This window comes from Xyrauchen texanus, chromosome 29 (assembly GCF_025860055.1).
Source record: "Xyrauchen texanus isolate HMW12.3.18 chromosome 29, RBS_HiC_50CHRs, whole genome shotgun sequence".
NCBI lineage: Eukaryota > Metazoa > Chordata > Actinopteri > Cypriniformes > Catostomidae > Xyrauchen > Xyrauchen texanus.
Window position 1 is genome coordinate 1,015,435 of NC_068304.1, and position 17,402 is coordinate 1,032,836.

General features: G+C 41.3%; 1 protein-coding gene across 4 annotated transcripts in view; it reads left to right on the forward strand.

Annotated features, from left to right (window-relative positions):
* Nucleotides 1–8,826: 8,826 nt before the first annotated feature.
* Nucleotides 8,827–17,402, forward strand: part of pik3c2g (phosphatidylinositol-4-phosphate 3-kinase catalytic subunit type 2 gamma) — an 81,278-nt gene continuing 72,702 nt past the window's right edge. For 3 of the 4 annotated variants that reach the window (XR_007968029.1, XM_052097391.1, XM_052097392.1), the window contains exon 1: nt 8,839–9,403. Coding sequence is in view for 3 of the 4 variants with exons in the window: in XM_052097391.1 (XP_051953351.1) it covers nt 9,164–9,403 (240 nt within the window). In the remaining variant the exon portion in view is untranslated. Of the gene's footprint in view, nt 9,404–17,402 lie in introns of all 4 variants that reach the window. The other variant, XM_052097393.1, reaches the window with a different exon arrangement.

Below are 17,402 nucleotides of genomic sequence, written 5' to 3' on the forward strand. Positions count from 1 at the left end.
CATTTTTATGTGGCTTCATTTTCATGTCTTTCTCTTATTGACAATATTTATGTCTTTTAAGTGTTGTGAAAGACTAAAGTGTCCCTACTTGCATCATGGAAAGCTGAGAGACTGAGAGAAGTGTAGGTTTAAAATCATTAATAAAGTTGATATATCTTTTTTAATGCATATGTTCTTTAAGTGGTTGTTTCAGTGGTTAAATGTCTGTTATGTTTTACAGTTGCTGAAGACCATGTCAACAGACACAGGAGGATTGTGTGGACATGATGTCTGATGAAGAAGATGATGTTGTCTATGGGAGGCTAGTGTTGGTGTTAAAACCAGCAGGTTTGAGAAGCTCTGTTCCAGGAGCTACAGAAGAGACTTGATGCAGTCCCACACTATACTGGGACCAGCCGCGGCCCGTGCATTTTAAGTCTAGGCCTTCAGTGCGATTCATGCCATTAAGAAAACAGTTTCACAATGAATAAGACACCGTGTGCCCATCATACATTATATGGCAGTCAACTAATAATACCAATGGACATTTTAAAAGTATTTTGAAAATACATGGGTAAAAAGGTCAATGAGAATAAAAGGATGAAAAAAATATTTATTTATTTATTAGGCATGTTTACGCCAGCAGACGGCTTTGCTGGCCTGAGAAATCGCCACTGACTGGGACATGTGTGATGGCAAGTCAGATGCCAGTTAATTTACTGAACTCTATTTGAAGCTTCAAATCGTGTTTCAGATGTTTGTATATTTTATTATTGCTATTTTTTATATTTCATGTTTTCCTTTTAATAAAGATGTTAAAACCCAATTATTGTCTCATATTGTGTGAGGGCAAAATTTTGTTGAACCAATAAAATGAAACCCAGTGTATACAGTGATCCAATAGCTGTCAAGATTTAGGGGTAGTTTAAGTTTAAGGGAAGCCAATCTAGTTTGAGATAAATGACCAATAAGGTGAGCATTTTATTCAGAAATTGAGAAATGCAAATGTACACAAGTGTGAAAAAGTCCCCTGAGAATCAACTTAAGAGGATTACTTAGCATGGCAACAAATGGCCATAACACGGAAGGAATTGTCAGTCTCTAACATCCAAAATGGTATATAATCAGATTTATACAGGCCTGTGGAATTTGACACTCCCGGCCAGTACTTTTCCAAATACGCCCAAAAGTCAGCAGTTTCTACAGGAGTGTTCTGGTCTGGATACAATACAACATTTCTGAGAAATTCATGATGTGCAGGTGGTAGGTTTTTTTATTTGTACATTTTTTTTATTAATAGCTATTAGTTCATTACGCAGAATGACTTAAAATAGACCACAAAACCTTTTTCTAAATGCTGAATAATAAAGACTGGCTAAGGACTGTTCTAACATAACTGCATCTAGTGCCTGTATTGTTCATTTATATTCTTTAAACAGCTTAGCTTCTTACTCAGAAACTGGATAATTTCAAGACATTGAAACATGGTTCACCTGCTCCTCAGGATGCTCAAAGTACAAGACCTTTGTTTAGGCACATATGGCGGGAACTCCGTGCCAAAACCAAGGATCCGACCGACCGACCAAACACCTAACCGAACGTGTAACCCAATGTCTTGTGCTTTGAACATCTTATACAGCGGGTGACCCACGTGACAACCTGATGTGACGTCAACGTCTCGAAATTAGCTTGTTTTAACTAGGTAAGGGTCCAAGCTGTTGTTTAAAGACTATAAATGGACAATACAGGCACTAGATGCAGATAGTTTATACCTAAAAACTCTAGGTTACAGTTGTAACCTCCATTCCCTGATGGAGGGAACGAGATGTTGTGCCAGCTGCACCTTTTCTCTCTCTATGTTTCTCGCATAGAGTTAAAACGTCTGGGGCCATCTTAATGCTATCACACGCATCAGGGAAGGCGTTGTTTCCCAATTCCTGTTCTTTCCGGGGAGAAAGACCCTTTGGAGACCACACCTGCCCAGGCTGGGGGAGGTAAAGAGTGGTGAAATACATCACATGGGATTTCAGGTCACATGTGGAGAATGGCGCGGTGGTAGATCCTACCTCATTGGGAGGGAGGAGTTGCCACAAACACGGCGACTGTGGGGCAGTGAGGACTGCCCAAGGGAGACGCGGGTCCGCTCGCAAGGGGACCGTACCTCGGAAAATACACACAGGGGGACAAATCCACACGGGGGCCCGACCTGTGGAGCACCTATTCCAGTACAGAGTAGTTTGAGTACTCTTAGTGTGTCTGGTCGGGGAATTCCTCCACTGAATTCACGGACCAGAGGACTAGGGAGGAGTCATCCAGAGAGCCGAGTTAGTGGGATCTCCTGGAATAAGAACACATGATATTACCTCGGTGGAGGGAAAGGGCACTAGGTGCAAGCGGTACACTCGGTCAGTTTTTACCGCGTTACCGAGTTCTACTGGCTCGGACCTGAGAGAACACAGGATGAAACCGACTCAACCCTGAGATTGTAAAATCTTGTAAAGGTTTTGGGTGTTGCCCAACCTGCTGCTCTGCAAATGTCTGCTAAGGAGGTGCCTTTGGGCAGTGCCCAAGAGGATACCACACTTCTCGTCTAGTGTGCTTGAACCCACAAGGGGGCGGGCACGGCCTGGGTGTGATAGGCCAATGCTATGACGTCAACCACCCAGTGGGAAAGCCTCTGTTTGGAGACAGCGTTCCTTTTCTGCTGTCCACCAAAGCAGACAAAGAGCTGCTCAGAATGTCTAAAGCTCTGCGTGCAGTCCAAATAGATATGCAAAGCATGTACCGGACACAGCAACGAAGGGGCTGGGTCTGCCTCCTCCCGGGGCAGCACTTGCAGGTTCACTACCTGGTCTCTGAAGGGAGTCGTAGGAACCTTGGGCACGTAGTCCAGTCGCGGTCTTAGGGTGACGTGAGTGTCTGCTGGACCGAACTCCAGGCAGGTGTCGCTGACAGAGAACGCTTTGAGGTTCCCAACCCTCTTGATGGAGGCGAGCGCGATCACGAAGACCGTCTTCACGGAGAGGGCCTTGAGCTCAACTGATTCTAGCGGCTCGAAGGGGGGTCTCTGAGAGGACCACTGAGAGATCCCAGGAGGGGAACAGGCTTGGCCGAGGAGGGTTCAACCTCCGGGCACCTCTAAGGAACCTGATAACCAAGACGTGCTTACCCAAAGACTTGCCGTCTACTGCGTCGTGGTGGGCCGCAATAGTGGCAACATACACATTTAAGGTGGAGGGGGACAGCCTCCCCTCCAACCTCTCCTGCAGAAATGAGAGCACTGACCCAACTGCGCACCTCTGTGGGTCTTCAGACCGAGAAAAACACCAATTCACAAACAAGTACCGCTTCAGGGCATAAAGTTGCCTGGTAGAGGTAGCTCTGGCTTGGTTGATCGTGTCTATGACAGCAGGTGGTAGGCCACTTAGATCTTCCGCATCCTGTCCAGAAGACAGACGTGGAGGTTCCAGAGGTCTGGCGCGGATGCCAGAGGGTGCCCATCCCTGAGAAAGAAGGTCCTTCCTCAGGGGAATTCGCCAGGGAGGGGCTGTCGCGAGGAGCATGAGATCCGAGAACCAAATCCGAGAGGGCCAGTAGGGGGCCACCAGAATGACTTGTTCCTCGTCCTCCCTGACCTTGCATAGCACCTGTGCAAGAAGTCTCACTGGGGGAAATGCGTACTTGCGCAGCCCCCTGGGCCAGCTGTGTGCCAGCACGTTTGTCCCGAGGGGAGCCTCCGTTCTGGAGTACCAGAGCGGGCAGTGGAAGGTCTCTCAGGAGGCAAACAGGTCTAACTGTGCCTTGCCGAACCGTTCCCAAATCAGCTGGACCGATTGGGGGTGGAGCCTCCACTCTCCGCTGGGCGTACCCTGTCGCGACAGCACGTCTTACTTGAGGGTTTGAAAAGTCTGGCGGCAGGCGGGGGTAATAAACACACGGTGCATGCCGCGGCGCCATGCCCATCTCGGGACTCGAGTCTGGAGCCAGTGCTGAAGTGGTCTCATATGCATCAACCCCAGCGGGGTGACCGCCGCGGAGGATGCCATATGCCTCAGGAGCTTCTGGAAATGTTTTAGAGGGACCGCTGTGCCTGGCCTTAACAAGGTGAGGCATTCAAGCACTGACTGTGCACGCTCGTTGGTGAGGCACGCCATCATTGAGACTGAGGCAAGGCAAGGCAAGTTTATTTATATAGCACATTTCATACACAATGGTAATTCAAAGTGCTTTACGTAGAAGAGTTTAAAATAAGAATAAAAAAATAAGAATAATTGAAACAGTTTAGAATATAAAATAAAATACAGTACAAACAGTCGGACACACAGTGGCACAGTGCTCATTCAGTAAATGCACAGCTAAACAGATGTGTTTTAAGTCTGGATTTGAATGTGACTACTGTAGGAGCACATCTGATCTCTTCTGGAAGCTGGTTCCAGCTGCGGCTGGCATAATAGCTAAAGGCAGACTCTCCTTGCTTAGAGTGAACCCTTGGTATTTCTAGCTGATGTGATCCTAATGATCTGAGTGATCTGTTGGGATTATATTCAGTGAGCATATCTGCAATATATTGAGGTCCTAGCCCATTGAGTGATTTATATACCAGTAATAATACTTTAAAATCAATCCTAAATGTAACTGGGAGCCAGTGTAACGACCTGAGGACTGGTGTGATATGTTCATATTTTCTGGTTCTGCTCAGAATCCTGGCAGCAGCATTCTGTATGAGCTGCAAATGTCTTATGGTCTTTTTGGGAAGGCCAGTGAGGAGTCCATTACAATAATCCACCCTGCTGGTGATGAAAGCATGCACAAGTTTCTCTAGGTCTTGACTGGAAACAAAGCATCTAATTCTTGCAATATTTTTCAGATGATAGTATGCTGATTTAGTTATTGCTTTGAGATGACTACTGAAACTGAGGTCTGACTCTAGAGACACACCAAGATTCCTGACTTGATTTTTAGTTGTTTGACCCCTAGCATCAAGGTATGCATTCACCTTGAGAACTTCATCTTTGTTTCCAAACACAATGACTTCAGTTTTGTCTTTGTTTAACTGAAGAAAGTTTTGGCACATCCAACTGTTTAATTCATCAATGCATTGGCACAGGGAGTCAATGGGGCTGTAATCGTTAGGTGATAGGGCTAAGTAGATCTGTGTGTTGTCTGCATAGCTGTGGTAAGCAATTTGGTTCTTTTTCATTATTTGGCTCATTGGGAGCATATACAGGTTGAACAGGAGTGGCGCTAGAATTGAGCCTTGAGGGACTCCGCATGTCATGGACGTCCACTCAGACTTATGGTCTCCTATACTCACATAACCTCTCCCTTCTAAGTATGACCTGAACCATTTTAGGACCATCCCAGAAAGACCCTCCCAGTTTTCCAGCCTGTCAAGAAGTATGTTGTGATCAACAGTGTCAAATGCAGCACTGAGGTCGATTAGTACCAGTACTGATAATTTGCCTGTATCAGTATTTAAGCGAATATCGTTTATTATCTTTATGAGAGCTGTCTCTGTGCTGTGATGCGATCGGAAACCAGATTGAAAATTGTCAAAGTATCCATTTGAGTTCAAGAATTTGTTCAGCTGATTGAAGACACATTTTTCAACGATCTTGCCTATGAAAGGAAGATTTGAGATTGGTCTATAGTTGCTTAATATGGTCTTATCCAGATTGCTCTTTTTCAAGAGGGGCTTGACAACTGCAGTTTTCAGGGAATTTGGAAAACTCCCAGAGAGAAGTGAAGAGTTTATCACTTCTAGGAGATCTGCTTCTAAACAGTTGAACACACTTTTGAAAAAAGATGTGGGAAGTGCATCAAGGGCGCAGGTTGATGTTTTAAGGTGCTGTACGGTTTCTTCCAAAATTTTGCCATCAATTTCTTTGAAATCAGACATAGTAACTACTTTCTCAGGTTGTGGTTTGATTTGTCTGACCCCAGCACAACTCAAGGATGTGCTGATCACCTTTCTGATATTATTGATTATTTCAGAGAAGAAAGAAGCAAACTCACTGCATTTGCTGTCTGAGAGCATTGCACTGGGAATCTGGCTTGGGGGGTTTGTCAGTCTCTCTACAGTCGCAAAAAGAGTGCGTGTGTTGTTTAAGTTGCTGTTTATAATATTCGAGAAGAAAGTCTGTCTAGCTTTGCCTAGTTCCATATTAAAAGCATGGATGCTGTCTTTGTAGATGTTATAATGGACTACAAGTTTTGTCTTCCGCCACATGCGCTCTGCTTTTCTGCATTGTCTTTTCATATTTTGCACTGCTGTTGAGTTGATCTCCATGCCGAGAAAAGTGATGCTCTGAACCGGGGTGAGCTTGCTCTTTTTCCAGTTGACCTGAAGCCCTAAGTGGCAGAGGTGCCTGAGCACCTGGTCCCTGTGGAGACACAGTAATTCTCGGGAGTGGGCCAGGATGCCTGCTTCCCGAAGCGGGGCAAGGGTTGCCTCTGCGACCTTCATAAAGATGATGATCATGATACGCCTGGCCGCCGAACGCGAACCGTAGAAAGGGTTGATGTCGAGGCAAGATCGCGACGAGGAAGTACACGTCCTCGTTACCAAGTTCTACTGGTGTTCTACTGGTGTTCGTTATGATGTACACGGCGAAACCGAGCCCTCTGCCATCCCCAAATCGCCTCCATCGCCAGCCAGGTCGTCCTCAATTCCGTGGGAAAAAGGAGTGACGCGTGTGGCGGTTGGAGTGGCGTTCCTTTTTACGATCGCAACGTTGCCATGGTAAGGTTCTCGCAGAGAGAACACAAACCATCCTCAAACGCTGCCTCGGTGTGATCGCCCGGAAGGGTATCTTTATAAAGACGCGTCCTGAAAAGGATGTTCAACGCCGCTGTGTATTGATCTTTTAGAGAATCAAACTCTTTTTCAATATTCTCTTTTAGAAAGCACTGTCGAAGCGCCCAGGGACAAAGCTGCACTGCCATGCAGAGAAGGAGAAAGCCGCTGATATGCGCCATAGATCCAACAGCGTACGCTCTTAGAGATGAGGTGAACAGTTTTGTGAATCGCAGCCTGCTGATCACACAACTGGTCGGCTCCGAAGAAAATTTCTGAATGAACAGATACATTTCCCTCCCTTTATACCCGTATGTCCGGGGGCGGGACATGTAAATTCTGTCTGCCAATTTCTCATTGGCCATTCAGAGATGCGCGAGGCTCTCAAGAGAGACCCCTAGTGTCGCTTCTTCGACACAACATCGAAGCGAGCGACAGACGGGGAACAATACTTAACCATTTTTCCTGCATCTTGCTGTACTTCCCTCAGTAAGCATTCAGAGAAAAGTGTTGTAGGCTATTCTAAGCCATTCTGAGTGATGAACTGATAGCTATACAAAAAAGCTACCACCTGTCTATCATGACTTCTCAGAGACTTACATACCACATTCCATGACAAGGATCTACATTTCTGTTCTGGCAAAGTGTGTTTGAGTCTGTGTGTTTGTGAGTTACTTTAAGAGAGAAAACATACTGTACATACATACATACATACAAAGTCTTAATTCATTTCTTTTTTTTTATTATTTTATTATTCATACATACATTATTTTTATAATAATTTTCTCATTTTTCATATTGTTATTTGTCAAATTGTTTAATTTTATGTTGGGTGCTATATTGTCTCACAGGTTAGAGATGAAGAGTTTCAATTTCAAGGTCTTCAATATAATGGGATGATGTTGTTATTGTCCATTGATTTCGCAAGGTATAGTAACACTTGTTGAATTAGTGCCTGTCAGACAAACTCAGACTGAGCATTGAGAAAGACGCAATTAAGATTATTCAATAAACTGTTCATTTTAAACATTACTTCATCTCCTGCCTTCTTCTGTATTCCCCCTGATGATTCTTGGTCTAGTAGAAAAGTAAGTTAACTGTAAAGGGTTAATGGAAAGGAGGAGGCGAGAACCGGCTTGAGAATATAAATAATATTTGAATAAGAAATGTAACCAAAAAAACAAAAACACACAAAGCTGTCGGACAGCTGTCCGTAAATCTCTCTCTCTTGCACTGCAGCTTCCAGTTGGCCTTTATCCCTCTCTAAGGCTTGATTAGCCGTATTAGGGGCCGGGTGTGCAGAAATAACGACCCGGCCCCGCCCTCCACACTGTCACATTAACATAAGCTGTTGATGTTGACTGGTTTTGGATATCACACAGAACTCTGATATATGGATATCTTCTGACAGATAGAGGGGCGTTGTGTACACCTTGGTTTGACACCATCAGCACTCTGATGCTTCACTGTGTGTATTGCTCCGCTTGTGTTCTTGGTGTTCTAAACTAAAGTGTAAGAGTAGTGCAGATGTGTTAAGAGCTACTGTTTTTTTTTTTATTTTTACATTACATATGTTAGCCAGACACACACACACACACACACACACTTGTACACGCTGCCTTTGTTCATCACTCAGAATGACTTAGAATAGCCTACAACACCTTTCTCTGAATGCTTACTGAGGGAAGTACAGCAAGATGCAGTAAAAAGTATTTTTTTTAGAGATAAATTATCTACATCTAGTGTCTGGTCCATTTATAGTCTTTAAACAACAGCTTGGACCCTTACCTAGTTAAAACAAGCTAATTTCAAGACGTTGAGGTCACATGGGTTACCCGCCAAGCTCAAAGCACAAGATGTTCAGTAACAATTTCGGTCAGTGGGTTAGCCGGATGGACGCTTGGTTTAGGCACGGAGTTCCCGCCATAGGACGGCTAGGTTTTGGCACGGAGATCCCGCCATACAGGCCTTCCATACATACACCTGCGCGCAGGCGTTCAGTCCGTGGTGGGAGGAGCACGTTTTGAAACCAACTGATACTACGCGGTTAGGTTCGAGTCGATGTTCATGTGCTGGAAAACAGTCTGAGAGACTCTTTAAATAAAAAGATTCAGACTTTTCACTTTTCGAGACACTGTCGACGGCGGTAAGAAAATAAAAGTAATCGCATCCGGCTTAAAAATGTGTACTGTTCAATCTTTAATATGACATTTAAGATTACAGATTTGTCTGCGGCGCTTCGTTATCAACCATCTGTAAATAATTAAATCTTTCTTTTTTTTTTATCATTTCATTGAGACCTCTGACAATTCCACGGATCCATCAATCAGCACTCACATCTGTACAGAACACCTGCGTTCTTTACACAATTTCTGTCTCTAGAAATCAATGGATCAAAAAGCTTGTGGAGGCTCGCAGTCTCCTCTGGGCAGATCTGAGGGACATGTGTTTTCTGGTTTGGATACGGATTTGGATTTATACAGATCTCTCTCTGATTTATTAGCCGATCACAGGAATCAAGAGCAGGTGTTTGAGGAAATGAAGAATGAGGAAACACCTGTGACAGCACACGACACCGCTGTTACTGCGCCTCCACAAATACCACCAGAACAAACATGCAGTGCTGGGGTAAGAGAGTATTTCACATTTCACATTTATTTTCAAATGTTGCAAAAGTAAACTAAAATTATAAATATATCGGTAAATAAAATATATTGTGATTGTATCAGATGATTACCATATTCATGTAGTTAGTGTGACACTCTTTGTGAAAACAGCTGAGCTTTAAGGGAAAGTTGGCCCAAAAATGAATATGATGTCATCATTCACCCTCATTTGGTTCCAAACCCATATGACTGTCTTTCATGGAACACAAAAGCCGATATTAGGCAGTATGTTATTCTCAGTATTCTCATCTTTTTTTCCCCCTCACAATGATAGTAAACTGTTACTGAGGCTGTCACTCTGCCTAATATTTTGTGGAAATAAAGTCATATTCAGTTGTTTATTTAATTTTTGGGTAAACAAATCTTTATAGACATTATTTGAAGCACCCTATGAACATACACAATGCCAAATCTCCAAAAATTGGGACAGTATGGAAAATACCATTAAAAACAAAAAGGAGTGATTTGTAAATTGTATTACCCTGTGCTCTAAATATATATAGTCTGATATATATATATATATATATATATATATATATATATATATATCAGATGATTGCCACATGCTCCAGAAAAGTTGGGATAGTCAAGCGTTTACCACTGTGTAACAACATTACAGCTGCACAAATGTACGGGATTTTCGTTGCCGTATTGTACACTTCAAAATGCGCCACACATTCTCGAATGGAGACCGATCAGGACTGCAAGGAGGTCAATCTAGCACCCGCACTCTCTGCTTACAAACCATGCACTTGTAATCCAGGCTTTTTGCATGTCCTGCATGTTTGAAAATGTCTCTGTTTTGCCATACGTTGGTTCCGATTATCCTCTGTACAAGGGACGATACCGATGCAAAATGTTATATTGGGTAAAAGGAGTAGCCTTAAATAATGTATAGTCACCTAATGAAGTTTCAACCCATGATAAATTAACCTAATTGAATGCATTGATAGCCATATATACTTTACCGGCATATCAATGATAGAGGACGCTATGATTAATACATTTTTTTTGTAATTAACTATTTTTTGATTCTTACAGTAAATAAAGAAAAGTAAAATATATATATATATATATATATATATATATATATATATATATATATATATATATATATATATATATATATATATACATAGAATGAACATTTAAACCCCACATCCACCCCTCCCAATCCCCAACCCCACCCTGACCCCCAACAAACATCCTCGTGGTCACACATGAGTATATACACAAAAAAAGGCAAATAAACCAAAAAACTAAATATATATATTAATCATACACATTTAAAACTATTCTACTCTCTCCACTGTCCACCCCGAGAGCCCTCCAAAAACTCCAAATAGTTGCCCCATTTCCCAACAAACAAATCCAAGTCTTCCAAATGACACCTCCTCAAAAGCCACCACCCTCCCCATCTCTACCACTCCTGAAATGGGGGCACTCCAGCTGACCTCCAACACCTAAAAATAATCTGCCTGGTGATCATTACACTGGTCAGAACCCAACTCTCTTTGTGTCTATTCCCCACATGGATAACCGCCCCATCGCCCAAAACATAGAGTCTGGGGCAAAAAAAAACACGTCACACACAAAACTCTGAACCTTCAACCAAAATTCCTGGATCTCCACACACCACCAAAAAACATGGGCCGTGTCTCCATCCTTCGATTGGCATCGCCAGCAGGTGGGTGTGTCTTTAAGACCAAGCCTATACAATCTATAGGTGGTCTAATCAAATCTATGTCAAATCTTGAATTGCATAAGGCGCACTCATGCATCTCTAGATGCAGACTTGATGTTTTTTAGAATCCTATCCCACACTCCCTCCTCCAATACCAAGTTGAAATCTTTCTCCCATAATCTCTTGATAGAAGTTAAAGCTCCATCCCCCAGACTGAGGGAGTAATACACTGATGCCTCGTGACCTTTTCCAAAAACAGTAATCACCATTCCCAGAGTATCTGCTGCTTATGGGGGGTGAATGCTACTCCCAAAAATAGCACAGAGCAGGTGGCGCAGCTGTAAATACCTATAAAACTGAATAAAAAATGTTGAACCAAATTTTCAATAGATCTCAGCACTCCACTCTCATATAGGTCACCGAGCGTATCAACTCACAATCCACTCTGACCAGCAGAAAGGGGACATATTAATACATAATTTTGGATTCTAACATATGCTCAAGGCAACATTTCAATAAATGTCTGATTTAAACACACTGGATACTTTTGTCCAAACCTAGTGCAAATGCAAGATAACAGTGTAATTTAACTTCTGTGATTAGTTTGATAGGCTTTGCAATGGCGAAATATGGGCAAGAACTTCCTGTTTAGTACAAAACCAGGTCTCTCTCAGGTGGAAGAGACCAATGAGCCAAATGTCTGAGACCAAATGAATAATAATAAAACACAATTTTGGTGGTGGCGTAGTGGCTAAAGCACAGGGCTGTTAATCAGAAGGTCGCTGGTTCGAACCCCACAGCCACCACCATTGTGTCCTTGAGCAAGTCACTTAACTCCAGGTTGTTCCGGGGGGATTGTCCCTGTAATAAGTGCACTGTAAGTCGCTTTGGATAAAAGCGTCTGCCAAATGCATCAAATGTCAATGTAAAATGTTAATGTAAATGTAATGCTATCAAATTGCTTGAAATAAGAGAGGTGGAGATCTAAAGGGAGAGATTGTAGCAGGTAGTTACATTTTGGAATACAATTAATTTTAATAACATTAACCTTCCCAATCATAGATAAATGCAATAAAGCCCACCTGCCCACATCGTCTGAAAATGTTATTATTAAGGGGTCAATATGAACTCTTAACTAAATCAGACATATTTACTGGGAATAAAATGGCCAAATACTTAATGCCCTGTTTGGGCCACTGGAAGGAACCCGGCTGAAAAGCCAACGCTGGGCAGTACGCGTTCAGAGCCAAAGCTTCGGATTTAGACCAATTGACTCTGTATCCCGAGAACTTAAAAAGTAATTAATAATTCTATTGAGGCAAGGCATAGATCTAATGGTGTTGGAGATGAAAAATAAAATATAATCTGCGTAAAGCAAAAGCTTATGCTCCACACCTCCCGCCATGACTCCTGGAAAATCATCTTCCCTTCTTATCGCGGCTGCTAATGGTTCCAGGGCAAGACAGAAAAAATGGGGAAAGAGGGCAACCCTGCCGGGTGTCCCTATCCAGAGTAAAATAATCTGAAATGAATCAATATGTTTGTACAGCCACTAGCGGGTGTCTATAAAGTAACTTAATCCATCAAAAAATAAGTATTCCCGAACCCGTATATTTACAAAATCTTAAAAGATAATCCCATTCTACCAAATCAAGAACCTTTTCAGCATCAAGTGAGATGGCCGCGATCAGAGTCTGATCATTCGCCACTGACCACATGATATTGATGAAACGCCTAATGTTATCAATAGAGCTGCAGCCCCAAATAAACCCGACCTGATCTGAATGTACAAGAGATATCAACTTTACTTAATCGGTTAGCCTGAATTTTTGACAATATTTTTATGCCTAGCTGGAGGGAAATAGGACGGTAACTCCTACACTCACTTGGATCTTTGTCCTTTTTAAGAATCGGACTGATCTGGGCTTGTGTCATGGTTGGTGGAAGCTGTCCATTCTTTAATGATTCCATCAAACTTCTAGCAAAAGTGAAGCCGGTTCTGTAGCATAAGATCGAAAAAATTCAGCGGCAAAACCACCTGGCCCCGGAGCCTTGCCTGTGGGTAAGGCCTTAATTACCTTGCCAAGCTCCAAGCTTATCTCAGAATCAAGATAATTTTTTTGCTCATTCGTCAATTGTAATTGTTCCAGTTTTTAATTTTAAAAGTTACATTTTAAGTGGAACTGTAGAGATCAAAATGGAATTATTTAAAAGCATTATTAATATCAATGGCTGAGGTAAGTATTTCATCACCAGCAGATTTCACTGAGAGAATGGTACAAAAAGACACTTTGCTTTATATATCTAGCCAAAATCCCAGGAGATCAGCTTTTACAGAAATGCTCAAAGGCGGGCTGGTTTGAGTATTTCTGTGATTTCCACACACAACAGTCTCTAGAATTTACTCCAAATGGTGCCATAAACACAAAACACATCCAGTGAGGGGCAGTTCTGTGGATGAAACACTTGTTCATGAGAGAGATCAACAGAGAATGGTCAGACTGGTTTGAACTGATAAAGTCTACAGTAACTCAGATAACCGCTCTGTACAAGAAGAATACCATCTCTGAATGCTGTTCTGACATGCGGGTTGGTGCGAGGGGGACCTCCGCAATATTAGGCAGGTGCTTTTAATCTTGTGGCTGATCGGTGTACTGTATTTGTTGTTTGACATGTTCCTTTTGTACATAGCAAATGTTTGCTGTTTAGCATGATGTTTGAGGTTTGCTGAACAACACACAATTTAATTTGATTGCTCTTTATTTTTAATTTTTAGTTCAAATAAGTAATAAATAAAATTCAAAGTTTAAAATCAAGCTTTCTTGCATTATTGTGTAGGCAATTGCGTAATGAAATGACCCCATAGCGCCACCTAGCCAACCAGCAGTATTACCGATATAGTTGGTGTGAACACAGAGACCATTCCGGTGTGAAAATTCGGACTCTGTGTCAAATCTACTGGAAAATGCATGATTCCACTGTTGTACTTTCCACCTCGGATGAGACAGAGCGGGTAAGGCTTCAGATGTTTGACCTCTGCTTTTCTTAGTGAAACTTTTACTTGCCTCTGTGGATGCTGCGGTGAATGACATTGACGGACACTGGTTTACCAAAGTATTCCAAATGTTAATATTATTATTCTGAAAATTCTGTGCAGGTATTGCGCACAAATGTAAGCGTTCCCTGATGTTCCACGTTCACTTTTATTTACTAATAGGTAATCCAATCCAAACAGATGATCAAATCAAATCTATAATATTATTTTTGTACCAGTCTGTAATTCCAGATTCTGCGTGAATATTCAGCTCTTCCGCATCCCTCCCTCTCTCTCTCTCTCTCTCTCTCTCTCTCTCTCTCTCTCTCTCCGTACAGCAGCATATTGAATGCTTGTTGAATTAAGTTACACGCAGTGAGTAAGCGCATATCTACAGATGTTATGATCTATATAACCTGTTAATTTGATATGAAAATGTGTTGTTCTGCGTCTCTGGAAGCGAGTGATGCAATAAAACTATTACTCATGTTTATTACAAAGCTGTCATTGTTGCAAGCACACAACATTGAACATTGATCTAGATTTGCAGCCTTTCATATCATGGCATGCCCTCATAAGTCATTATCAGCACCTTTGACGAGAAGGGTAGAAATAGTAAAAATGCTTTTTGAAATGCACCAGAATTACACGGGTGCAGCTCCTGTCACACCTCTAATCTCCATCTTTCTGTAGCTCCATCTGATGCAATCAGGTATTTTCTCTGCCCGGTGAATAGTTTCATATTTAATATACATAAATATTAATAATATACTGTATTCATAAAAACGGTAATATTAATAATATGAAAATGTTATTATCTGTCTTTTAATATATATTTTATAAGCAAGGTTTACTCTCAGGATTCACATGTGTAAAGTTTTTAATGTAACTGCTGAGTATTGACTTTAGTCTTAAAGTAATAGTTCACTCAAAAAGGAAAATTCAGTAATCACAATTTGTGCCGTTGCAATTGTGCCGTTGCAATCGGTTCTTTTCAGTGAATTGGCCAAACAGGCTTGCAAAAGGGTCTGAATCGATTTGTGATTCAGTACAATTTGTTCACAGCGCTCTCTCACTGAATGGTTTGGAGGGGTTTTTCACACAGTAAAACAGCATCGGGATATTAATGAATGCAGAGAACAGGCAGCGCTGAATACAGTGTAAATGTACTTACTGAGACTAAGGGCTGTCTTTTTGAGAGGTAACTTCAGCTAGTGTTGTGGTATGTGAACCAGGGGCCGTTCAAACTGAACGTGTTTTTGCTCCATTTACATGAAAAACAATTGAAAAACACTCACCAGATAGATGTCTTTTGAGTACTGCGTCACGTTTGACTGTGTTTTTAGCATCTTTCACTGGAGCGCTGCATTTTTAGACGCCGTGTCAAATTAAACATAACTTCAACTGATAAAAACGCATCTCGAGGCCCCTGCATTCTGCTCTATTCGTTGTGGTGTGTTTCACCTTTTTAGCACTAGAACACGTCTGTTCTGAATGGTTACTGGAAGAAATGCTTCAGCCAATAGTTACATGAACACTACTCATACTCAAGAAAATAACAAACGCTTATCTCAAAGTCGCCAGAATTGAACACTTTGGTGTTGTTTTTGCAAAGAAATGATCTCAAGGGATCATGCCCACGGACTCCCCTGGATTTAAGGTTGTACAAGGCAGATTTCTGTGCGAACTCTCAGATGAAATCCTGCAGGCACCATTAACTGAGACTAAAAACACCAGAGAGAGAAATTCACACAGACTTAAGAGTGAGTTATGATGACAGAAATGTCATTATATGAAACATACATTTAACAACATAAAGGTCAGTCAGCACATGATTGTGCCATGTCTTGCTGGGAAACAAGTGACTGAAGGCATGTACTGTACTGATAAAACACTTGTTTTACATTGAAGATCTTGTACACTTTGTGGTGATGCTGATCCGTCTTGACTCGTAAGAATGAGATGCTCGATTAAATGCCGTAAAGTAATAAACAAAACACAAATGTTCTATAAGTGTGTTACTCCAACACACGCTTCCAAACGCTCATCCGCACTCATCTTGCGGTCGATGACTGTTGTGCTGGTATTGGCACCCCCTGCAGGACTGGAATTACAGCCTTCAGAACTAACTTCTCCCATTGCCGGCAGGAGGAGCACACACTAAGAACTAAACTAATAAATAAATGGAGAATTTGAATAACAAGTAGAAATGAAAGAAACACAAATTAATATGACTCCTACATGTACTGTAGTCTACATACTTTAAAAATCATTCAGACTGAATAAAAATGAGGGAAGAATTGAGAAGAACAATCATCTGATTTTATATGAATGTATATAAAAAAAATACAAGATAAATCATCAAATAGGGTACAATGAGGCTAATTGCACCACTTAATGAAATTTGTCATTTTTCTGGTCAAAGAAACGGAGTCACTGCGCTCTACCAGTTCAGGGTGCGTAGATCCGTGGAAAACAAGTTCACTTGGTTTAAAAAAACAAAAATTACAAACTCTTATTAGCATTTATTCACATATTTTAACACAGGAGAACACAAACGTTTGGCTTTACTGCCTTCTTTGCGTGTGATTTCATTATACAACTGCACAGAGTTCTTTTAAAGTCCAGTATGATGACTTCCAGGAGTTCTGCTAATCATGGGTACTTGAAACACACAATATAATTCATTCTTTAGTTTTATTCACAAGCCTGTTAATTTTTTAATAGTGATCCAGTACTTTATTCTGCACTGAAAAAAATTATTCATTGAATTTATTACATTTTTTAAGGTAAGTATTGCGCATAATTGAATGATCTAAATTTAGAAAAATATATTTAATTGAACTTAGTCAATTGTTTTAGTTGCATTAGCTCAATTAAATTGAGTTGATTTGAGTATATTATATTCAGTAATTCCACCCTTATTTATTCATGTTAGTTCTAATTCAATTATATACAAATATGTATTTACATTTATAGTTTCAACAGGTTGTAAAGGATATAGCTTAATCTACTAGTTACAGTGTATTTAATTAACAGTATGAGAGGCCACTGAATGCCTTTCAAATACACACATAACATAACTTTAATGACTTGATTGTCATCAAATGTAGTGAACAATCACCTTCTTTGTGGGTAGAAAAAACCAAAACAACGTTCCAACATCTGTAGGAATGTTAAAACTCAAATTGAAAAAGGCACATTTTACAGGGTTGAAAACTTCCATTGTTACAATTGGCCACA